This window comes from Glycine max, chromosome 3, assembly GCF_000004515.6.
Source record: "Glycine max cultivar Williams 82 chromosome 3, Glycine_max_v4.0, whole genome shotgun sequence".
NCBI classification, from domain to species: Eukaryota; Viridiplantae; Streptophyta; class Magnoliopsida; order Fabales; family Fabaceae; genus Glycine; species Glycine max.
The window spans coordinates 3,796,715-3,821,799 of record NC_016090.4 but is presented as its reverse complement, the minus strand read 5'-3'; the positions used below and the strand labels follow the sequence as shown (position 1 = coordinate 3,821,799).

The following is a 25,085-nucleotide window of genomic DNA, read 5'->3' as shown; positions in this document are numbered from 1 at the left end:
TAAAATATAACTCAAAGAGTTAAAAATAGAGAAGTAAAAAAGAAAAAATATAAGAATTTAGAGAAAAGAATAATTATTTATATTTTTTCAATATAAATAATCTATTTATAAATAAAAAATAAGTGAAGAATTAAAAAGATAAAATAATCAGTAGTAGCCAAATGAGTGAGTGAAACGACTTCCCTAGCCGGCGTTCAATCAGGTAGAACAGGAAGCGTCTGTGTCCGTTGATTTTCCCTCTTCTTCTTCTTCTTGCACGAAACACTCACCAAATTGCGCATTCGCAGCGATGGATTATTCAGACTACAGCTACCAACAGCAACCGCAACAACATTCCTATGGCTACGACCCTTCTCAGATCCCAATCCAACCCTACGATCAATCCTATGCTGCGTACCAACAATACTACGCTTACAATCCCCAATACGCGTATTACCCCAACGCACACCAAACCCAGTTTCAGTTCCAACCCGAAACCGCTCCGCTTCACCCTCCCGGCGTCAATCCCGCCGCTCTGGAACCCACCCCGGTAATTTTTTCCTTTAACCCCTCCCGCTTCTTGAATTATGTTGTAATTAATTTCCATTTATCCTCTTATTTTTGTGATAGTTTATTTATGAAAGTTTTTCGAAAGGGAAATTGTGTGGGTGGGTCGTGACCTAAGGAAATTGGGGGATTCGTTTGTGTGTTTGAGTGGGATTGGATTGAGTAGTGAATTTGGGATGTGCTTGATGATGAAATGGGGTTCATTAATGTTTAATAAATGAGTAAGGTTTTGTGGTTGCGGTCTCGGTCGTGGTTTTGTCTGGTTTCTTGATATTAAGGGAAATTGCAGACAAATACGGCCACAATGAGGTCACGGACACCCGAAAAGCCTTTACGCTGCGATCGAAATCGCAACTGGGGACTGTTTTTATTATAGAGATTGTGATTGGAAATTGCAATTGATGTGTCCACAATTGTAGTCGAAATTGCGGCCACAACTGCGATCGCATTGCGATCGAAATCCCAGTTGTGGATTGTTTTTTGAAACCAAGGTAATGAGTAGGTTTTATTTTTGGTTGATTTAAACCGTATATTGGTGGTTGTTATCTTCTAAACTAAGGATTTGGTGAGTGAGGGTATTGTGTGGCTAATGTCTTACAACTTTGACTCTTAACTTTACTAAGAAGTGGGATGGTCTACAGAATCTTTATGGAAAATTGTTTGTGATTTTGTTGCAAGATAACCTCATTTTATGTTCCATATTGAACTTCCTATTCATACCTTATGTGGTGTTCATAACAAATTTTAGCATACTTGGAGGCTTCTTGTTGGTCCTCTGAAAGCTTCTTCTTGAATTGTATTGTAATTGCACACCAGTACCTTTATATCTACTTTACTAAATGAAGAAGGACATGCATGGTGGAAGAATTTTGCAGTTTGTTTGGGTACTTTCGTGATTTGCTATGGATGTGGTCAAGGTTGCCAAATTTGAAAGTCTATGTAAACTCATCGAGCTTCCATAGAATCAACTTGTTAACTTGTAAAAGTTTACCTAATATGAAAAATAATATTAGAAACACTTGTTAATGACATATATGCATAACATAATACTCTTAACACAACAACAATTCAACATTTCATCTTTCTGTCCTACACTGTCAACATGACATTTACTATTCAACCTATTCTAATGATACATAATGATTGATGAAAATTATTATTACACCTATTTTAGTATGTAACTGCTCCTTAAGTAGTCATCCCCAGATAGTGATGTGTAGCAGCCAACCCCAAAACGCTAAAGCGGGTTAGCAGAAAGCAGGGTGGCCGCTATTGTGAAGTTTAGAAAACAATATACATAGTTTATATCACACACATATAAATACTCAAAAATAGAAAAATACACAAAATTAAAGACATAGTGTATTATATGCCTAAAGTTTGTTATTATTATAATACTATTATTATTTAATTTATTATATTATATTTTATGATATGCTTTAAATGGTTTATTATGTTTTTGTTTATTATTTTTAAATTTATTATATTATATGTTAGGCTTTGAATAAAAAATAAAAAAGAATTTAAACTGGACTCACGTTGAAGCGCAACAAACCAAAATAAAAAAAGGAAAAAAAAACACTAAAAAACATTTGGCCCATATGGCCCAATTCCCTTGAAACCCTAAGTTACTAAGATCAGTTAGCCCCTTGCTACTAGCTAAATGTCATCGCCATGGCCCATGAGTTAATGAAACGACTTCCCAACCCTGTCTTCAATCAGTCTTTGTCCATTTTTCCCTCTTCCTTCTTCTTTTTTCCCTCATGAAACACTCACCAAATTGCGCATTTGCAGTGATGGATTATTCGGGCTACAACTACCAGCAGCAACCACAACAACATTCCTATGGCTACAACCCTTCTCAGATCCAAATCCATCCCTACGATCAATCATATGCGTACCAACAATACTACACTTACAATCCCCAATATGCATATTTTCCCAATGCATATCAAGCCCAATTTCAATTCCAACCGGAATCCACCCTGCTTCACCCTCTTGGTGTCTACCTCATTGCTCCCGAATCCACCCTGCTTCACCCTCCTGGTGTCTACCCCATTGCTCCTGAACCCACCCTGCTTCACCCTCCTGGCATCTACCCCGTCGCTCCTGAACCCACCCTGTTTCACCCTCCTGGCGTCTACCCCGTCGCTCCCGAACCCGCCTCGGTGAATTTTTCTTTAATCCTTCCAATTCTTGATTATGTTGTAATTATTATTTCCATTTATTCTAGTTTTTGTTTGTTAGTTTATTTATGAAGTTTTATGAAAGGAAAATTTTGAGTGGGTCATGACCTAAGGAAATTGGGGATTCGATTGTGTTTGAGTGGGATTGGATGTGGATAGGAAATTTGGGATGTGTTTGATGATGAAACGGGGTTCATCAACCTGTAAATAAGTAAGCAAGGTTTTGTGGTCGCGGTCGTGGTTTCGTCATGTTTCTTGATATTGATATTGTTGGAAATTGTGGACAAATGCGGCTGATGTGGTCACAACTGCAGTTGCATTGCAGTTGCTGACACCTGAAAAAGCTTGACATTGCTATTGAAATTGTGACTGTGGACCATTTTTATTATAGAGAAAATCACAATTGTTGCATCCACAATTGTAGTCAAAATCGTGGCCACAATTGTGGTTGTGCTGCAGTTCGGGACGCCCCCAAAACCTTGATGTTGCATTCCAAATTGCAGTTGTAGATTTTTTTAAAACCTTGGTAACAACTAACAAGTAGGTTATTTTTTGGTTGATTTAAACTGTGTATCGGTGATTATCCTTTAAACTAACGTTTGGGTGAGTGCGAGGATGGTGTGTGGGTTATGTCTTACAACTTTGACTCTTAACATTACTCAGGAGTGGGATGGCCTACAGAATCCTTATGGGAAAACTGTTTGTGATTTTGTTACAAGGTAGCCTCATTTAAGTGCCATATTCAGCTTCCTAGAACACCATTGTTTAGGTTTTTTTTTGGGTAAAATATTCCACAAGAACCTAGCTCTATTTTAGCCTCTGTTGTTTCACACTTTATAAGTTGATTTTGTTTCTTTTCATGTGTTTGTTTTTTCTTCTTCCTTTAGATTTACTTGTTGACATTTTGTTATTTTTTTAATCTAATTTGTTATGTTCTTTTAATATTAATTTCACTATCATCTTTCATGTTTTGATTCCATTACTTTGTTCTTATTGATTCTAGATTGATGGTGATGGTGTGTAAACTTTGACTTATTATTTATCATGAATTTCTTTAATTTTTGGTATTTTGTGCTGTTTTGAGTATTCATATATGTAGTATATACTTCCTCTGGTCCTATATGTATGAAACAAATATGTAATTCATTAATACTAATAAAAATAGTTAAATTAGTTAATTGTAATTAATAATGTCGTAAATTTAAATTTTATTCCAAAAATACTCAGAATTATTATCATGAGAAATGAGCGAATGTCTCATTAATAGATTTCAAATAAATTAAAGATATAAAAGGAAATTAAAAATTAATATATTTGAAAGTTTATAATTAGGATTTAGAACCAAAAGAATGTTCTCATTTGTTTCTTATATAAAGAACCAGAGGTAGTACTATTTAGTTGTATTTATTTAAGATAGTGGTAATCCTGAGCCCTTTGACTTGTATCTCTGCCACTAAACAAAATTAATAGAAAGTAGAAACAAGCTTTGGCATAGGATATTTTACATACATACAGCAAAGGCTTTGTATATATTATTGCTCCAGTGAGATCATTGAAAGAGTTGTATTATATTATGTGGCTAATTGAGCTTTTAATTAGATCTGGCAAGTTGCTTCAGTGTGGCTGAAACTAGATGATTTAAGATACATTGAGTCAAAGTCAAGCCATTTAATATGGTTTATTCCTCTTTGACTCAATTCAGAATATTTGCTGCTTCAGCAACATGGCAGTTTCTTAATTTCCTACCAAAAAGGAAAAAAAAAAAAACATTTGCAGAAGTAAACGTAAAAGGATGATCGAAGATTTTGCAACACTTACCTGTTATACATTTTGTAATGCTTTTAGAGTGAATAGCTTGCGGTGCTCCCCCAGCCTCTTTTGGGACCTTCTCTGGACAAAAGATCGATACTGGATTAGGTATTATATCCTCAGCTTTTCATCTAAAACCTTCAGAAGATGTTGAGAATTCTGTAAACTTGGCCACAACACCCTAGAGTGACCAGATAAAGACAGGAGTTGCATAATATAAGCACAAACTATTATGGCTCATATCATATCTTTGAAGTCACAATAATGCCACATGGTGGTGGGTCTTTGCTGGTTGCTTTAGAGCTGATGTGGGCATCAGATCATCTTGTTTCTCTTCTTAACTGGCTGGCCTTTCAAAGTAACAATGCAGTGCCTAACAGTTTAGAACAAGAAACTTCGTTCTTTTTGTTATTCATTGACCACAACACCCTAGAGTGACCAGATAAAGACAGGAGTTGCATAATATAAGCACAAGCTATTGTGGCTCATATCATATCTTTGAAGTCACACTAATGCCGCATGGTGGTGGGTCTTTGCTGGTTGCTTTAGAGCTGATGTGGGCATCAGATCATCTTGTTTCTCTTCTTAACTGTCTGGCCTTTCAAAGTAACAATGCAGTGCCTAACAGTTTAGAACAAGAAACTTTGTTCTTTTAGTTATTCATTGGATATAATTTTTATTCAATATACTTTGTTTTCTCTTTTGTTAGAGGATGTATCTTTTCAGTTCAGACTTGGGGAATCTTGTTATGAGAATTTTGGATCCTCTTTCTGTTATTAGTCTGCATTTTAATTTTGGAATTAAACATTGAAGCTTGATACATGAGGCACCCACATCTAATTTGAATTTTGGATGTGAAGTTAAAAGTGAAGGATTAGTAATGAAATTAAAAGTGAAGAAACTCATTAAAACTAAAATTGTTAAGCTATGAAACTGAGTACTTAATCAACCATCAAGTTAATTTTCCATTTATTATTTAGCTTGAGATCTGATTAAACCTTTGTTATAATGACCATTGACAAACACTGGATGCATTTCATTATCTATTGAATTTATGATTAAGGATTTTTCAAGCGAATGCCAACCTTGTTAATGTTTCATGTTCAAAATTTTGATTTCAAGATACATAGATTGAATTATATTTAAGATTAGGAATGATACTTGAAATTGTTGATGTCTTGGGAAGCAGTTTCAGGGCCATAATGGTTGTTAATGTTTGTGAAAATTGAAAATGACTTTCTGTTTAAAAGTTTCCTTGATTATTGTCACCTGCCTGCACCAAATTTTCCTTTTCTTGATCTGTTTTATGTTTATCAATAACTCTTTTCTCCAGTATTTTCAAGGGTTTAGGAATCATGTGCTTTTCATTAATTGACTTATATTTCATCATGTTGAGTGTTGACAAATTATTGTGACAGGATGAGTTACTGAAAGTTTAGTTTCATAACTGTTTTCTTTTACATTTCTCTCTCTGAACATCACTACCCTTGTAATTTTGTATCATTTGTGTGCACATCTTGTCATTCTAATAATTTCCTCTCAAATTTCTCGTTCATTTATTCCTGATAATTGTAATCAATATATGCTTGAATTCATTTGTTAATTCCTATTTACAGACTGGGCCATCTCAATACAGAGGTAGGGGTGGCAGGGGTGGTAGACCATTTAGAGGGGCTGGTCGTGGTCGAGGCCATGGTAGGGGACATGGAATGGGGGGTGGTAGACACATACCATCTCATTCTTCTGGACCTGCTTTTTCTAATGTGCCAGCTCGAGTGCAACCACCAGTACCACCGCGTAAAGTGTGCTGTGAAATTTGTAAGGTTGAGTGCAATAGTCCAGAAATCTTGGAGCAACATAAGGTTGGGAGGAAACATCAGAAGAATATGAGGGTGCATGAAGAATCGCAAAGGCGCAATGCTATAAATGGACAACAAAGTGAGAAAATTCCTACCTCTCAATTGAACTTAACAGACCAACCTAAGGAAGTTCAGGAGTCCGAGAAAAATGAATGCCCCACAGAAAATATGGGCTCGGGGGTTATAATCAATAGTCACAAGGAGGAAATGCAGCTGCAGAATAATGTAGGAAACATTTCTGAGGTTCCAGCTGAAGTGCCCGAGGGAAAAACCGAGGATAACTCTGCTGCAAGAGGCCAAGGATTGAAGCGGAAGAAGAAAGGAGGAAAAGGAGGTAAATACATGAGAACTAATGATGGTTCTAAGCCAGTGGAACCTGCACAAACTATGTCTTTTAGATGTGAGCTGTGTGATGTTAAATGTGAGTCACAAGTTGTTTACCAGAGTCATGTGGCTGGGAAAAAACACCTATCAAAACTAAGGCGTGCTTCATCTGGAGTAGGCCAGCACCAGCAGCAAGCTCTGTCTGGGGCACTCTTAGGGCTTCAAGCAATTTACCCACCTGACATCAATGCTCTGTCTAATGCAATTAATGTTCAAGTCCAACAAGGTGATAATGATCCGCAGGTACTTTTGGCTCAGCTCCTAATGACCGTACTATCTCAAGCACAGGTTCCAGCAACGGCACCAGTGACAGGTGGCGTGGTCGCTCAGATACCAGTACCCACATCTATGGCTGGACCGAGTTATGAACCCCAGTTGTTGCAGACAAATCCTTCTGGGGAAACAAAAACTGAGCTGCCAGGTTCAAGTGTCGGCACCCAAATTGAAGGTGGAGGTTCTGAAACTAAACAACAGGTGTGAAGTTTCAGATAGTGCTGGTGGTGCTGACATCTGCAGCCAATTAACCTTCAGAATATGAAGCTCCCACCAGTTGGTAGGGCCAAAGAAGATTTAATTACTCTCTCTCTTTAGTTTTTTTTTTTCACTTTTTTAGGCCCGAAGGGTTGTTCATTATATCTGTTGGTATTTTCTTTTGTCAGAGGGAGATTTGAATACTGTAGGATTTGCTCATATGAATGTTAGAATGTGTCAGAAACGCTTTATGTTACTGCAATGTGCAAAATACCTTGTTGGGACCGGATTAGTGAACATGAATATGTTAGGATAATGCAGTTTAACATTTAAGAAAACTGATAAGATTAAAATTTTCTGTTATGACGTGTAGAAAAGTTTCTTGCATTTGCAAGGGGTTCTTTAAACCTGAAGCATGAAACAAGTTGAACAGGAATTTTTGGTTACAAAAAATGTATGTATAACGAGTGAAACGATGATGGAGGAGGGTAAACTAAAGAATCAGATTACTTTTTTAAATTTGAATTTTATTAAGATTATGATTAGGTGTCAATATTGCAGTAGTAAAAATATAGCATTTACATATGGTTTTTCATACTTTATGATATGTATTAACGCTGTGTATGGTTTAAGAGATGGATACAATATAGGGAGGATGGAAATAATTTTGGAGGTTGGGTGGAGAAAAAATAAGGAGAAAATAAGTTTAAAATTAGTGAGACTCATTTGTACTACTAGTCTTTCTATTTCTCTTCTCATTTCTTTATTTTTTCTGCATCAAACTTATCACTTATTTCTACTTCTTTTTTTCATCTACTCTATGATTTTTTGAAAATGAAAATAACAAATATATTATGCTTACAAAAATATATTTTTGATTTTTTTTTTACTTCCATATACGAAATCTATCCTCTCAAGGAAGTAGAGTACGTTATGGAAAAATTAATCTTTTTACATGTGCTATTCTATTCACGTAGTCAATGATTTTTGATATATACTTAAAGAGCTAAACTACTTGTGTCCAATTTTATGACATAAATATATTTTTTGTTCTTATAAAATTTATAAAGTTTAAATTTTATGTTTGTAATTTTTTTTTCAATGAGCGAGCAATACACGAATCAAGAATTTTCTAACTAACTGATTCAAAACTCAAAATAGATGGGAAACTCCCCTTCAGCTCATGAGAAGTTCTTTGCCTATAAATATAATTTCAAATGGCATTAAACAATGGGATAGAAGATTTCAAGAGAGTAGGGAGTTGCTAGGTGCACCCAGCAACATTGCTGGTGCACCCAACAATTATGTAAATGAGTAAAATTGTTCTTGTTCAAAAAACACGAATACCTTCATACGGAAGAATGTTCTTCCGTTGTTGTTATTTTCAATTGCAGAAGAACCTTCTTCCGTGTCATCTCGCGGAAGAAGTGTTGTTATTTTCAACTGCGGAAGAATCTTTTTCTGTGAGTTAATTTGTTTTTTTTTGTTTTTAAATTTTTGAATTATTTTGTATTTGTCTATGTTAAATTTTGTATTTTGTATTTTACTATTAAAAGCGGAAGAACTTCTTCCATGTGATCTTATAGAAGAACTTCTTCCGCAAGAATCCACGGAAGAATGTTTTTCCGTTGTTGTAAATTACAACTGTGGAAAAACTTGTTACAGTTGTGGAAGAACTTTCTTCCGTACGATCTCGCGGAAGAAGTTCTTCCGTGAGAATTCACAGAAGAAAGTTCTTCCGCTGTTGTAATTTACAACTACGGAAGAATCTTCTTCCGTGGATTCCTGCGGAAGAAGTTCTTCCGTGAGATGACACGAAAGAAGATTCTTCCACAGTTATAACATAATTGCGGAAGAAGATTCTTCCACTGAAACATTAAGGAGTATTTTGAAAATTACAAAAAATTGCTGGGCGCAACAGCTGGGTGCCCCTAGCAATTCCCAAGAGAGTATTGTGAAAGTAAAGGGGAGAGAAATTTAACATGAATTAGAAATAGATCTATATACGGGGTCCTGGTCCAATAGAACATATAGAAGGATAGAAAGAAGTCCTCGTCAAATTATCTCATTTTTTTAGTGTATAATTTTTTTAGGTTACATATGAAAAAAATATTATATTTATCTCGATTATATATGTAACTCATGTAAAAAGTTACATTTATAATAATCTATACTTCTATACTATTAAATACCATTAATAAAAAAATATATGCTATTTTGGTGTACATCTTTTTTTTTTTCATTTTATTTTTAAAACAACCTTTTCAATTTTTTTATATCTATAACTAATACCTTCAATCAATCCTCGCCCCATTCAGATCCTGAAAATGATCTAATATTATTTTTATTTCTCAAAAAATTTAGAGAGGCACTATTTATAATCTATATAAAAAATCATTTTGTATAAATTTGAAATGGACGGAAAACATTTTTGTGTAAAATTTCATACTGTATTAGATAGAGATTAGAGAAAAGGTGCTATAAAAAAATTGTCATTTTAATTTATCTCTTTCTTTCCCTTTGCAACTCTCTGCAATAATGTGGACGCAGCAAGTGCTTCCTCTACCACCCCACAAACCGTTTCTTCGTTGTTCACCTTCGAACCCATCCTTTGTAAATGGCAAAAATGGTTATTGCAGAGTAAAGGCATTGACTTTGGATGAACTTCCCCCAAACGCGCTTCGGAAGAAGAGAGAGCCGCAATGGAGAGGAGGCTTCAGCCTCGGACTCGACTTGGGATTGGCTCGCACTGGCCTCGCCCTCAGCAAAGGCTTCTCTATTCGCCCTTTAACCGTAACAGTTTCTCTTTTTCTCCTTTTCTTTTAAATTTTTTCAATTTTCACTTCAGTGCTTCTGTGAAATTTGGATGAATTGAGCATGTAATTTGATACTCTGTTTTGGGTTCTTTATCCATTTTGTGAACTTCTTCTCGAAATGTTGAAATTAAATTTGGATGAAGTTACTTGTTAGGAAAAATTACTTTTTAGTCCCTATGCTTAAAAATCCTCTTTTAGGGGTGTATTCCATTAAGATTTTAAAAGACTACACTAAAAAATCCTGTGGATTTCAATAGACGTTTTAGGAATCTAATGACTTTTAGGATTTTTTTAAAAAGACTTTTATGATTAGGATTTTGTAGTTTGGATTTAAATAGATTTACAACAAATGAATTCTTAAGATTTAAAAGGGCTTCATGAATTTACAAGATTTTAAAGGATTCTATAAATTTTTAGAAAACATTCGAATTTTAACAAATAAATGATAAGTTTTGAATTTTCGCAAACAGTCAATTTAGGGGAATTTTCACAAACAGCTTGCGGGCATAGTTTAATGGAGAAGTTATGAGGACGTTCATAAGCTGATGAAGAAAAAGAATTCAGTACATGCAAACTATCACTATAAAAAGAGAAAACAAGGAGAAGCTTATGGCTTTAAAGTGATAGAGCTGTCACAAATTTATTTGCTCTATGTTATTTATGTTTAGAAGTTTGATGTTGTGTGTCCAAGCTAGAAGACATCAAGCTCTATGTTAATCTCATCACTTCTCAAGCAGTAGACCTTGTTTTCCGAAGGGGTACTTTTTTTCTTTGTTTTGGTGGCAAGCAGGGATGAATGTGCACTTGAGAGATTACTAATAAGAGCTGAATTTGAGACATGGGCAAGGAAAAAGAGGAAGAAACCAGTAGAAAAAAAAGTTTGAAAAATCTCAAGGGTTTGGGTAAGATTGTTTAATGGGTGTGTTATTTATAATTTCTACTAAAAAAATCCCATGAAATCCATCAAAATCTATTTTAGAAAAAATCCATTGAAATTTGTGGACTTTTGAATAACAAGAGACTTTTTATATGTTATGAAAAATCTTAATTGAATACCAACGGATTTTATTGTACTCTTTGAAAAGTCTTAATAGTGTTGATTGAATATCACAAGATTTATTTTTATCATTTAAAAGTCTTGATCGAATATCATAAGATATTTTTAACAAAAAAAGTCTTTTAAATTCCTTCAAAATCCTAATTGAATACACCTCTTTAGTCCTTGTAAAAGTACTTTCAAATCCTTTTGGTCCTACTGTTACGCAAATTTTACCTTTTAGTTCTTGCCATTTTGTAAAGACAGGGATCAAAAGGATCCGAAAGTACTTGTGCAGTAGCCAAAGATGATCTTTTAAGTGTAAGAACTAAAAGGTAAAGTTTGTATAACTTTATGAATGAGTTATTTTTCCTTTATTAAGTAGTGACATCTCAAATAGATTCCTAACTCATTATTATAGGATATTTGGATTAGCTTCATGGTGAGGAAAAAATTAATTATTTTTTCACGGTGAAGGTAAAGCAGCAAATAGTTGTTTCTACTCTTTCACGGTGGCACAATGATTTTGTGGGATAGAATTGATTCTGTTGTCTTATCCAAACACACTGTAAGTGACACGCCAAGATTTAATGGAACTATGATTATGGTAGGGACCAAAGGTGCCCACGTATTAACAAAATATGATGATAAAAAATATTTAAAAAAAATGAAAATAAGACATACTAATCAAACCCAGATCATAGAGGGACTAAAACCAAAGTTTAGTATACTTGTAAGGAATAAAAACATGTTTAAACATTAAATTTATGGGTGGAGCACATGGTACTAGTGTACTACATGTTTATTACTGCAAGATCAATTACGAATTATGTTATTTGTGTTTCATCAGCCATTTATAATCCTGCAGTTACTATAGGTTTTGGAACTGCGAGGACAGAAGCTTGAGGTTCAGATTATTAACATTGCCGAAGAAGAGGTTTTGATTCATTTTATTTCACTTGTACTACTTGGATTGGATCCTATATCTTTGAGGGTATTCTAAGTTTGAAATTGACATGGTTTTGAAACTGTAGGAGGTTGATGAGTTTATAATTGGACTTCCAAAATCTTCTGATGGGAAGGAAACACCACAGTCGAACAAAGTCCGAAGTGTTGCTGGAAGGCTTGCTGTTCGAGCTGCTGAGAGGTCAGGCATTTTAATGAAGCTTTGAATGTTTAAACTCTTCTATCTCTATTTATGCTTTCCAAAATAAGAAAACGAGTTGCATTAGGCTGAGTTGCTTATTATAAGCTTGATCATTGTTCACAATAATATTCTTCTTCAATGTCAGTTTTATATATTATACTCTTCACTTTTGAAGCTGCTAAACCACCAGAATCGGGAGCTATGGGAATGCCTCCAATATTCAGTGATTGACCTTAGCAATTATATTAAGTGGCTTTATTCTTCTGTGGCCTTAAATTTCCATAACCAACAATAAATTTGATTAACTTATCTGGTTTCTGGAGACTGGAATTATGGATGGCTCCTTATAGGGGGTTTATTGAATTGATTAATTTCTATTTATATATCAACTCTATTTCAGGGGTTGGAGAGTGTATCTACAGGATGAACATGGGACAACAGAAGAAGCCAAAGATAGAATGATCAACATGTAATTGTTTTGAAACTTCTTTATTGATTGCATTATATCCTTTGCAATTCTAGCTTGAGTTTTGTGTGAAATGAATAATTTCCTAAGTGATATGGTTATCTTGGCAATGATATGGCATCTGATGCATTGTGACCAAAGTGAAAAGTTTACACAAAGGATATGCTACTTGCAGGATTTTGTATTCACTATTTATCTAGCGTATTTTATTATCAGAGACTGTTATCATATGCTTCATAAAGGGAAATTGATGGGAAAAGAACCCTGTAACCTTGGTGGATCTCATTCTCACAGGGCATCATGTTGAAGTTCTTTAGTGTTAAAAAACTAAATGAGTAGTTGGGAATCAAAACCTTCATCTGTAGATAAGACTTGCTTGTGAAGAAATATGCATGCTATCTCCAAAAACTATGAATCTTTTTATGTAGTTTGAGGCCATTTTTGGTATAAAATTGTTTGCCTATGAACAAAGATGTTATACTAACCCTCACACTAGCATGGTTTTTATTATGTGCTTAACTTCTGAGATCAGGGGAGGCGCCATGTGCGCCAAGGGTTGTTGGTCAGAGGAAGTAGTACTATAAGATGCGAGAGGCAAATGAAGATTCCTTTTAAAAGATGTCAATCTAAATTTTGTATTTTATTGGAAAATTGACACACTTATTACTCTTTCAGGAGTTTAAGTAAGTCCTCTCAGCAGAAGAAACTTGATGCCTATGCTGCCATGGTAAGTGAATATGATGTTTGATGCCTTTTTGGCAATATAGTTCATTCATACAAAGTTTTGTATGAACTTGGGATATCTAATTTTATGCTCCCTTTTTGGCAATATAGTTCATTCATGCAATGCTCCCTCATTTATACAAGACATTTCTAGAATAATGACTCTATCAATTTTTTTAACAGATGGTACTGGAGAGATATTTCTCCACGTCAGGTCAGGGTACTGAACTTGTTTTGCCCAAGAATCTAGAATTACAAGCAAAACTTCAAAGGGGTCCTCCCAAAGATGTTGATTTTTTCTCGGACGAAGACTAATCTCAGGTTTGCTTTGTTCCATTAGCTTCTATGGTCAATTTTATGGCGGTGCCTGGTAAGGGTTGACAACATGTTTGGAAGCAGCTTACTTGTACCATTCCTTCATGATTACAAATTGCAATTATGCATGAAAAAGTTTTCAAAAAAGAGAAAGATATTCCAACAATCAGTGATCAACATGAAGTATTTAGATTTTATATCAGGAAAGGGAGGGCAGCAAGCAAACCATGTCTATTCGAGGCATTAAAATTATTGTAAAAAATATATATTTATTCAACATGAAGTTTGAGCTTCTGATTATTATTATTTTCTTGATCCACTCTGTTTTCCATGTGGGATCTGTAGCTATTGGTGGTGAAATCATCCTAATTTTTTAACCCAGTTGATTAATGAAGTTTGTGTTTTAAGATCAATTGAAGTTATAATTTGCTCACATACTCCTTCTAAGAAATAAGTGGATGTATATTTGTAACTTTCTATCAGGTGTTTTTTAAGGTTAGTTGTAGTTATGAATTGCTAATACTACTATAAAAAACAACAAGTGGGTGTAGGTTAACAAATTTCATATAGACTCACTCAAAAAATAGAGGGGACGACTCTTTCAGTGGAGAGAGAAAAAGATATTTTAAATTATTTTAAAAAGATAATTTAAAATTACATGATTGTCATGTAATTTATGTTTGTCTAAACAAAGGAATGATGTGCTTTTTGTCTAACAGAAATAGTATTGGTTGTTAACATACACCTTTTAAGTTATCTAAGAGAATTTTGTGTATGGTGAAAATTAAACATGAATAAAATAGATATTTTTACTAATATAAATACAGTGGGACATATATCATTGGGTCAATTCTTTGAATTATAATTTTTAAGTAGTTAATTGATTAACTAATTTTTACTCTTAATTATTTTTATATGGATATATGGTTTACAGTTATGATCCTTGCTTTTTTAAAATAAGAATTGTTTTGATTAGATATGTTTCATTTACTCACATTAATATTGACTCAATATATATGCAACAAGGGGAATTTTAACAATAATTTCTTTGACATTTTTTGTACAATTGATTGAAATTTAGCAAAATTTAAAAATTTTGGTTAGTGTAACTTCTCATTTAATGGTTTTCTATTCTGATTTAGGAGACCCATAAATTAGTGATTTTCAAAACATTTCAATCAATCATAAACTGTTGAAAAAAGAGTATCCAAGAAGGTGCTACTAACATTTTTTCCTTATACCAATTCTTTGACTTGGTTATTGCCAAGTTAAAATAATTTTTGAGAAAAAAATTGTTTGATTAGATCATAAGTTTAAAAATAATATAAATTATGTGAAAATAATAACTAATTAACTTATTAAGTTGCCTTAAAAAACTATTAAGTTTAATGGTCTAAGTTAATAAAACAAAAACGAAAAAGTTGAGGTACCAAGACCTATCATACTAGCATACTTTTATTAGGGACTAAAAATGTAAATCCTGATAAAATGAAGGACAATTTACATAATTTATCTTTTCCGGTAGTTCTGAAATAAAAGAAAAAATTGTCTGGCCCCTCACACATTATACAGGTAATTCACATGTTAAGTCATGTGGAAGCCAATGTGAATATTAGGCTATCACTTAATTAACATTCTAGGTTAACATAATGATTTTGTCAAAAAAATAAAATAAAAAAAATTCGAAGTTAACAAAATTAAAAACGGAGAGGAAAAATTCATGTGGAATTATAACTAGTCAAAGTTTTATTGATGAATTAAAAATAGAAATAAAAAGGTAACAAAACATAATTCACCCTTTTTAATTTTCTAAAGAGAAAATCAAAATAATCCCATATTAAGCATTTTTTTATATTTTCTCATACTGTCAATTCACCAAAAAATAAATCAGTTTTTCTCAACGTTTACTGTTTTTTAATCTTTTTTAATTTTTAATTTTTTTTATTCCTTCTGTTTAAAGTTGTTTCTATAGTTTATTTAAACAAGACAGTGAGCTGATTCACTGATTTTGAAATTAAAGTGGCCGGTTGGATCCCATTCCATTTTTAAAACTTAAAGTCTAAATTGACTTACGCATTCGTATAATTTTTAAAACATACGTCTACTTAATGGATTCGTACTAAAATTGACTTCGTACCTTTAGTTAATGGGTAGAGTACTCAATATGCATACTATTAATTTGCATACTGCTGAATTCATTAAATACTGCTTGCTTAATCTAATTACACTCATATATATGGATGAATACTTAGTTTAGTAATGAAGTTAGTCCCATACTACGGCGCCTTCACTTTTCTTCTTCTTTTTTCCTTACTTTTGTCTATTATTAGTTTATTAAAGTTAGTCCCATACTACGGCGCCTTCACTTTTCTTCTTCTTTTTTCCTTACTTTTGTCTATTATTAGTTTATTATTACATTGTAATTAGTTGCATTCAAAAGTTTAACCATGTGCGATGGAGAGTATATCAATTTGTATATAAGCCAAATCATATTGATTCTAGCTAGTGTAAAAAATTTCTCTTCCCTTTGTCTTTTCCGCTATAGGGGTGTGTTTGCTTATTTTTTCTATAGAAAGTGCTTTGTGTGCTTAGTGGGTTCGAAGTTTCCATGGCTTCATTGATTCTTATATCTTCTCCTAATGCTTGTTCAATCACAACTGGTACCTATACATTATGTCAGCTTTCACATTACCCATTACTTACTTCTTTGATTTCATTCATATTCATTGTAAAACCTTTGGTCATTTTTACATTACAAATTGTTTAATTTGCTGACTAATATGAGGAACCTTGGTATTTGTAGGTGGGAATCTCCGGCGGAGTAAACATTCCACCAAGAATTTTTACTATGCAAGTATGTATCAGTCTTTCACATTTTACCTTCATCTGCTAGGTGAAATGTTTTAGTTGAAGGAATCACTTTGACCTTTTATGGATCAAGAAATATTATTAGTTACTTCTTTTGGTCCTTTATGGTAAAATTAAATAGATATATTTTTTAGGTATAATTATAAGAAATATAAGTTTACTTTCAAATATTAATTGATAATTTTTTATATCTTTAATTTACTGTGAAATCTATTAATAATATAAGTGGATGTATCCATTGGTTTATTTAATAACATAAGACACATTTATTGGTGAAAAAAATATCTCTTGAATTATTAGTATGGTTATTGAATAGAACCGCTACTTAAAATATTTAATTCTATGAGTTTTTCTAAAATAAAATTTAAATTTATAAAATTATTAATTAAAATCGACTAATTAACTTAACTACTTCATGGGTCCTTTGGAAAGGTTTCCATGCAAGTTCAAAGGAAAGGAGGATTATTTATTTTTATTTCAAATTAAAAATCAGGTAATATTTAATGAATTCAAAGAATTTAATTAAAATAAAGAATAGTATTAAATTTATATTAATATATTGTATTATATATTTTTTAAATTATTAAATTAGAAGATACTAATTCAAAATATAAAAAAAATATTTTCTCCACCCGTCAAAAGTTATATCCTAAGCTGTCTCTTAACTTGACATAAGATTGGGATGGATTTATGGCCCTTTTTTGTTTGTTTGCTTTAATAATAAAAATAATCGAAGAGTAAATAAAAAAATTAAAAATAGTTAAATTAAGATAATACAATATTCAATAAGTAATGGAAAGATTACGGTACCAATTATATACTACGTGAAAGGTTAATCAAAGTTATCTAGACTAAAATATAAATTATTGAAAATATATTGTTCGCTTCATTTTTCCTTTTACACAATATGAATATTTTGTTTAATGTTGTTCGTGTTAAATTTAATTTTGTTCTTCTATATTAGTATTTGCGAGCGTTATCTTAAATACCATTTGGATATTAAGAGGTTTCTTTTTTTAAATAGTATTTTGTAACAATAGCTTTAAGCAAATGAGCAGTAAAAAAAAAAACTTTAAGCAAATGGGTTTATTTTTCTCAATACAAAACAATCTTAATTATTTTTTTCAAAATGAAAGTAATCTTTAAAACTAATTTAATTTCCAGTTTTTAAAAATCTTCAAAATAAAATTCATTTCAAAATTAAACTCAACCCTTTCCAAAAATATATTTTCAAAGAAAAACCATTTTTTTTTTCAAAGTTAAAGTGAACCAACTAACAATAATGTTTTCACAATCATGTGAATTTTAGTTTCCAAAAACCTATGCATACATAGTAGCAATAATTGGACTCGTCATCCCAAAAATAATTGGACTCGTTATAGTTACAATAACTTTCTTTTTTAGTTTCTATATATAGTTTAAAACATTTGTTTTGGTCCCATAGTTGTAATATTTTTACCCTTTTGGTCCTCGGGGTCAAGTGTTGACAAATGTTGTTTGAAACAAACATAACATAATTCATTTAATTTATGTTCATCTCAAATGTCGTTAGAAGAGGATCAAAAGGACAAAAAGGACAACTATGATTTTTTTAGATAGAAAGTTATTGTAACTAAAGAAAAAAAAATAGGAAACAATCAAAATCAATTCCCTTTTCTTGTTAATGAGATAAACTAAATGTTTTGAAATTCGTCTTGCATGTTCAATTAGAGACATTTTTATAATGAAGTATATTATTAACATGATTTTCTATGCATAAATGATTATATATTGAATCCAAAACTATATTTTTGATAACTAATTTTTCACATTAAGGGGTTTTGTTTAATGTTTTCTCTAAAAATAAAATTTGGTGGTAATTTCTCAATTATGCTTTCTCGATTCATCATCTTGTCGTGATCTTGGTAGCAATAATTTTAAAACAAGAATCTATTTTTTGTTGTGCATGCACCACTAATACAACATTATATTGAACATTTGGTGCTATAGGTTTTGGTGAATTAAAAGCTTCACAAGAGAAAAGAGCAACTCAAACTGAATATAATCATTTGAGGTTGCAGCAATCAAGTTTGAACCATTATTACAAATGCATTGAAGGAGGTTCTACATATCAACAATATACCAGAAAATATGTTTTGAAAGCAGTCCCTAGACCATCTTTTGATTTTGAACCTCATGCTTCTGATCCCAAAAACATTTTAGACTCTGTCAAAAAACTCTTGGTTGCTTTCTATTGGTTTTGCTATCCTTACTCAATGATTGGCCAAGTAAGTTCAAACTTTTATAGTATTACTCTCTTAAATAATCCTCTAATATTTTGGTTATTGCTTAATGTAGTTCATTTGTATTAAACACTTTTTTGTTTATATATTAATATTCTTAATTTTTAAGTGGGTTAATTTCATTTGTATTTGGGCAGATGTTAAGCATAATTTCTACGTCTCTTCTTGCAGTGGAGAAACTATCATATATATCTCCACTATTTTTTATTGGTGTGTTACAGGTAAAATTCCAAATATGTTGTTTTCCTGTAAATAGCCCATCGTAAATTACCATTTAACTCCAGTAATATTTTTTAAGTTTTTGAAATGTTTCAGGCTATGGTACCTCAGTTGTTTATGAGTATTTATATGAATGGTGTGAATCAATTGTTTGACGTTGAAATAGACAAGGTATGAAACTTTACTAGTAGAAATAAATAATCTGGATCAATAATAAATTCTCTTTTTTATGTCTTTTGGGCTTCTATATTTCTCCGTAAAAAAATATGATAAGGACGGAATTGTTTGTTTTGTCTAAAGTTGGATAATGATAAACATATAAAGAATAGTTGTATACAAGAGCATTTGCTCACTTGCAACAATTTGAGCAATTTTTATAATTTTGACTACAAAACTCCTTTTTATATTTTGGTTTATGAAGCCTCCTTTGTTATTGTAGCATTTGATATATGGTCGAGAAAGCATACATTATTTCATAGCTTACAAAATTTTGGAGGAAGTATCAAATGGTTTGTCTTTTAATTGACTAATGTATGTTTCATGTTTTATTGTAGATTAACAAACCACATCTTCCATTGGCATCTGGTCAATTATCCTTTAGAACTGGCGCCATTATTGTTGCATCATGTTTAACTTTGGTGCGATATAAATTCATCCTTTAATTTTCTATTATGATCTTTTTCAAGATGAGCTTTATTAACATAGTAGATGGAGGCTTATTGATTTATTCTTTTTTGTAGAGTCTTTGGATTAGCTGGATTGTAGGTTCTTGGCCATTGATTTGGAATATTGGATTGTGCTCTTTGATATGGACAGCTTATTCAATCAATGTGAGTTATTTTTAATTGTATTTAAAATTCTTTTATACATTTTACAATATTTTATGACATTAGTATGTAAAGGTTATGAAAGACAGAAATGCATGATGCAATGGTTGGAGTTGTTGTCATGTGACTCACTCATATTATTGATTCTTTTTGGTTTAATAAGGACACTTTTAGTGAATTCATATATATCATAAGGGTACTCAGCTACCTAATTATCCATATATACCCCTAAGATCTTTAAGATAAGAAAGCATGATTGTCTCAAGAGTATTCAACTGCCCCACTTTGTCAAATACATGAGTACTTAGGCATCCTCAACCATAACAAGAGCCTATAGTGTTTGACTATTCGCCCTAGCCGAATACTCAAGCACCTCTACCTTCAAATTCAATAGTACTCGAGAATCTGGTGTCATTGCGTACTAATACAAACCTCAAGAAACCTATGCCATTGTGTAACCAATACTATGAAAAAAAATAGAATCTTGATTCTGTTATGCAATTTTGTATGATGGAATGATGATTCTATTTTGACTATGAAAATGGGAAAAAAAAATACTTGGGCAATGCAAGCATAGAGAATGAAGAGAAGAAAAGAGGAAAGAGGGGGAATGAATGAATGAAAAGGGATAGGAGAATGAAAAAAGGAAAGGTGAAAAAGGGTAGTTTGGTAATTGCATTTGATTGGTAGTCAATAATAACATCCTTTATAATGTGGTTATAACAAAAGGCTATTTTTTGTGGCATTCCAAAATAAAATTATCGAGTGAGCCACCTTGGCTTGCTTAGTAGGTGGGCCAATGCAATCTGACTAACCTCCTCACACGTCTTAAGTTTATTGGTTTGATCGGTCCATCGCGAGTTAATGGGTTAAATCGATTGGTCCACTTAAAAAAAATCATTTTTAGAAAAAAAAAAACTACTTCAAAAATTTTAAGTATCACAAGGTGAATGCATGAAACAAATAACATAAAAAATGAATAATGCTAATGATTGAAAAATCCTACAGAATGTGATATTTAACAAACTAAAAAATTTATTAGTATTCATCCATTGCTTCCTTTAATTTATGATAGCATCTAATAAGAAATGAAAGTTTAAATCAGAAAAAATAAAAAATAGAATTAATAGGATAATATCCTATATCAAAGGATCATTTAAAATTTAAATTTTATCATTAGCTATTATAATTACCAAATGAGGATTATATGAAAGACATATTTATATAATATAATCCCCCCATTAATTCTCCTACTAAACAAATAAAAAATTAAAATAAATAAATGCATTGTAAAAGTTTTTTTTTTTAAGTTTTTTTTAGGCAAAATGGGAAAGATAGAAAGGTTTTGAAGGTTGAAGTGATCCCAACTAGATTGACACTCCTAACAACCACCAAACACAACATCCAACTCCCATATATATTAAATCCAAAAGAAAGAGAACAAGCAAAGCATTGGGTGGCCAAGAATCAAACCGAACAGTACCATATCAGAAAATCTATTTATTTGTATTAGTGAGTTGCTTATGTTAATAGTGGGAACTCTCACTAATTCATAGGTGAATTTTTTTTTACAAGTTATATTTTAGTTCTTAAAATTTATGTAATGAGTTTTTGAATTGATTTAATTGAGTTAAATGAAATTAGATTAAATTAAGTTCAATGAATTTTTTTAGTTTAATTAAATAAGATTCATATTTTAGCAATAATAATGAATTCATATAGTAAATTCTTGGTAGATTAATAGAACATATATGACATTGCTTTTATTTAGCTAAAAGAATTAATTGTATATAATTTTCTATATAGTTGTTGAATCCTTGTCAAATTATTCAACATGTATTATCTTATATTGATTTTGTTTAAACCATGTTTGAGGCTACAAGCAAACACATATAATATGTTTAAAAATGGATATGCACCAGAACTAATTATTATATATATATATATATATATATATATATATATATATATATACATAAAACTTAAGCTATTAGGTGAAATTAAATGTATCTTTTAAATTGTATATCTCGAACACACCTTTTATGCAAATTCTTTTAGGTTTGAAGTGTGAAACAATCCTATTGGTCAACTTGTGCCAAATTTCAATTTTTCCATATTATAGGGAAGTGGCATCAAGGATTAAATTGCAAACAACTTAGTCATAGGCTTGAATGCAACGATATCATGTCATGAGCCAACTATTTCAAAAGCATAACTTTGTGTTTGGATGACTTTCTTTCAAATTGCAAACTAGAATTTTAAATATAAAGAAATCAAATTAATGCATTTAATTTTAGTTACTTTTATTTGCAAAAATGTTTTGGATAAATAAGATAGTTTGGGCATATATAATTTTCCATTATAGAAGTTTATTCTCTAGAGCCAATCATTTCAAAATAATTTGTAATAGAGTGAAATTTCAAAGTTCTTAAAAATATTATCTAATAAAAATACTCAATATTCTAAAATTTTCTTTGTTTAAAATATAAACAAGATATTTCATGTTAGATAAGAAAATACATTTACTTATTAAAATTCATTATTCAAATGCAAACTAAGCTATCAGATGCATGAATATTCTCTGACAAACACACTAATGATTAAAAGATTGTTTGACAATGAGATCACTATTTTGAAATTTTTTCAGGCACCTTTGTTGAGATGGAAGAGACATCCATTGCTAGCGGCAATGTGTATTTTTGCAACTATGGCACTTATATTTCCAATTACAATATTCCTTCATATACAGGTTTTTGTTCTATGTCTAATTTTTCTTTTTATAGACCTCTAGTTCTGGATGAACATGTATTATCTTATATGCATGTAACAATAACTACAATTTCTTATACTAAAATTTTAAGGTTGATTATATTGGATTTACAATCAACTATTCAAATTCACCAATCAAAATTGAATAATGAGATGTGAGTGAGAAAGTTGAAAAACAAAAGTTGAATATGTAAAGCGAAGAATGAGCTTCACTTTCATTGCTTTAATTTGGCATGTATATATTTTTTTTTTATCAATATGTGGATATTTATTTATTTAATATGATATGTACATTTATACTAAAAGTTAACTATGCCAACTATAACTATCTCGCTTGAATAATAAAGAGCCTATAACTAACTAATGTTTATAAGTTACAAACAATTACATGTAAAAGTCACAATATCACCTAAAATCCCCTTTGTATGTATTTATATATATTTTTTCTATATATCCTTCGAAAAATAATCATTTCCATGTTAAATAAAGTAAGAAAGATGAAAACAAGTACTATACTCTTATTTATTGCTAATCTGTGTAACAATGTCCAGACCTTTGTGTTGAAGAGGCCCACAGTCTTTTCCAGATCATTGATTTTTGAGGTTGCATTCATGAGTTTATACTCTATAGGTATAGCCTTGTACAAGGTAAAGGCATCTATTTTTTCATCACATACATTTGTTTCCAACATCAAACTTAATTTTGGTCCAATATGTGTACATAATATAAAACCTTTTATTACATTTATATTCAGGATGTACCTGACATTGAAGGAGATAAAGCATTTGGTATTCATTCTATTTCGGCACGTTTAGGTCAAAAATGGGTAAAATTTTCAAGTCAACATTTTAGTAGAATTGGTTGTGCTCTCTTGTGTATTCCTTGACTGTCTCTAACTAATATATATTTGTTAGGTATTTTGGCTTTGTGTTTTCCTTTTTGAAATGGCTTTTGGAGTTGGCCTTCTGGCTGGAGCATCATCTTCTTACCTTTGGATTAAAATTGTCACGGTAATATGTTTATTACTTTTATAAATTGCAACTATAGTTGTGTTGTATCCACTTAAGAAATATTTTGTTTTGCACCTCAAGATATAGGTACCATTTTAATTGGCAAGTATTAGAATATAAAACAAATGTCTTATAATATATTGGTTGTATCTTAAGTAATTTAGGTAGACTTAGATTATTTCTTAGGATTGATTTTTTTAAAATATCATGAATTACTTAATTATTTATTTAAGATTAGGGATCATTATTAATATAATATAAATTAATATTTTTTTAACCTTTATGACACATCTTCCACATCAATTATATTATAAATATATCATAATAAGTATTTGGTTTATTTTTCCTTCCATTCTATAACAATCTTTTAGAATAGTGAATCTAATTGGAGCAATTACCATCCAACAAGTGAAAGTATATTATTGATAAGAAAACAAAATCAAATACAAAAAAAATGTTAAAACAAATGCTACTAGCCAAGGTCTCAAGCTAGAAAACTGATAAATAGTACACATAATTTGTTTCTCCCTTATAACCTTTCTATATGTATAGAATTTAGTACATTGCAACATGTTATGTGTTTGATTAACATTAACAACTTGTGATATGAAAGTTTAAACAAATAAATATTTTTTTAGGAAGGTTGTCTATTGCATAGATTATTGCAACTTTAGAATCATCATAATAGTGTTAAGGGTAAAAATTGATATTTAAAGGAGGCATTCTTAATTTGAGGATAAAATGTAGGTTTAAATAAGTGAATATAAGCTCGCTCTTTATTTTTTTACATATCCCAATAAGTGAATATAAGCTCGTTTAAAATTTCTAGTGATGTTGCTTTTAAATTTATTTGGTGTCAATGTTGTAGGGTTTGGGATATGCTGTTCTTGCTTCAGTACTTTGGCACCAGGCCAAAATTGTAGATTTGAAAAGCAAAACTTCAATGAGATCATTCTATATGTTGATTTGGAAGGTAATCTTCTTAAAGATTATTTATTATTTACCATTTGTGGAGTACAATATTAATATTATTATTTTAAAGAAATAGCTATTTGGTTACTTTTCCCTTGTTATGAGAAAATAAGGTTGTTTGATTTCTATTAACTTCTAATCTTCAATTAAATACAAACCACAAGATATATAGTAGCTAGACTGAACTTATTTATTTGTGAACAAGAATTCTTATCACTAAGTTGATGCAATTAATCATATATAGGTCTAATTTCATCTTCCGGTGAAAAAAACATTGTTCAAAGTGTATAACATATTGGGACATGATGTAATTTATAACTTCTACAGTTTGGAATATGCACTTTTTATTATTCATAGTTTTTTTTTTAGTTTTTTTATTC

The 25,085-nt window shown here is 31.2% G+C and overlaps 3 protein-coding genes across 3 annotated transcripts; all 3 read left to right on the top strand.

Annotated features, from left to right (window-relative positions):
- The first annotated feature begins 398 nt into the window (after positions 1 to 398).
- Positions 399 to 7,541, top strand: LOC102668538 (uncharacterized). Its single transcript, XM_006576381.3, has 3 exons — positions 399 to 529; positions 2,341 to 2,714; positions 6,158 to 7,541. The coding sequence occupies exons 2-3, from the start codon at positions 2,343 to 2,345 to the stop codon at positions 7,262 to 7,264; spliced, it is 1,479 nt and encodes a 492-aa protein (XP_006576444.1). The 5' UTR covers positions 399 to 529; positions 2,341 to 2,342; the 3' UTR covers positions 7,265 to 7,541.
- Positions 7,542 to 9,575: 2,034 nt separating this feature from the next.
- On the top strand, positions 9,576 to 14,171 carry LOC100810356 (putative pre-16S rRNA nuclease). The gene is made up of 6 exons (XM_003521939.5): positions 9,576 to 10,048; positions 11,985 to 12,044; positions 12,142 to 12,254; positions 12,655 to 12,723; positions 13,396 to 13,447; positions 13,627 to 14,171. Exons 1-6 carry the CDS (start codon positions 9,794 to 9,796, stop codon positions 13,756 to 13,758), a joined length of 681 nt encoding a protein of 226 aa, XP_003521987.1. The 5' UTR covers positions 9,576 to 9,793; the 3' UTR covers positions 13,759 to 14,171.
- A 2,195-nt stretch (positions 14,172 to 16,366) lies between these two features.
- Positions 16,367 to 24,825, top strand: PT03 (prenyltransferase family protein PT03). The gene is made up of 12 exons (XM_041014270.1): positions 16,367 to 16,418; positions 16,562 to 16,612; positions 18,634 to 18,893; positions 19,046 to 19,129; positions 19,224 to 19,298; positions 19,682 to 19,765; positions 19,868 to 19,957; positions 22,602 to 22,703; positions 23,275 to 23,370; positions 23,478 to 23,549; positions 23,638 to 23,733; positions 24,602 to 24,825. The coding sequence occupies exons 1-12, from the start codon at positions 16,367 to 16,369 to the stop codon at positions 24,779 to 24,781; spliced, it is 1,242 nt and encodes a 413-aa protein (XP_040870204.1). The 3' UTR covers positions 24,782 to 24,825.
- Positions 24,826 to 25,085: the final 260 nt, after the last annotated feature.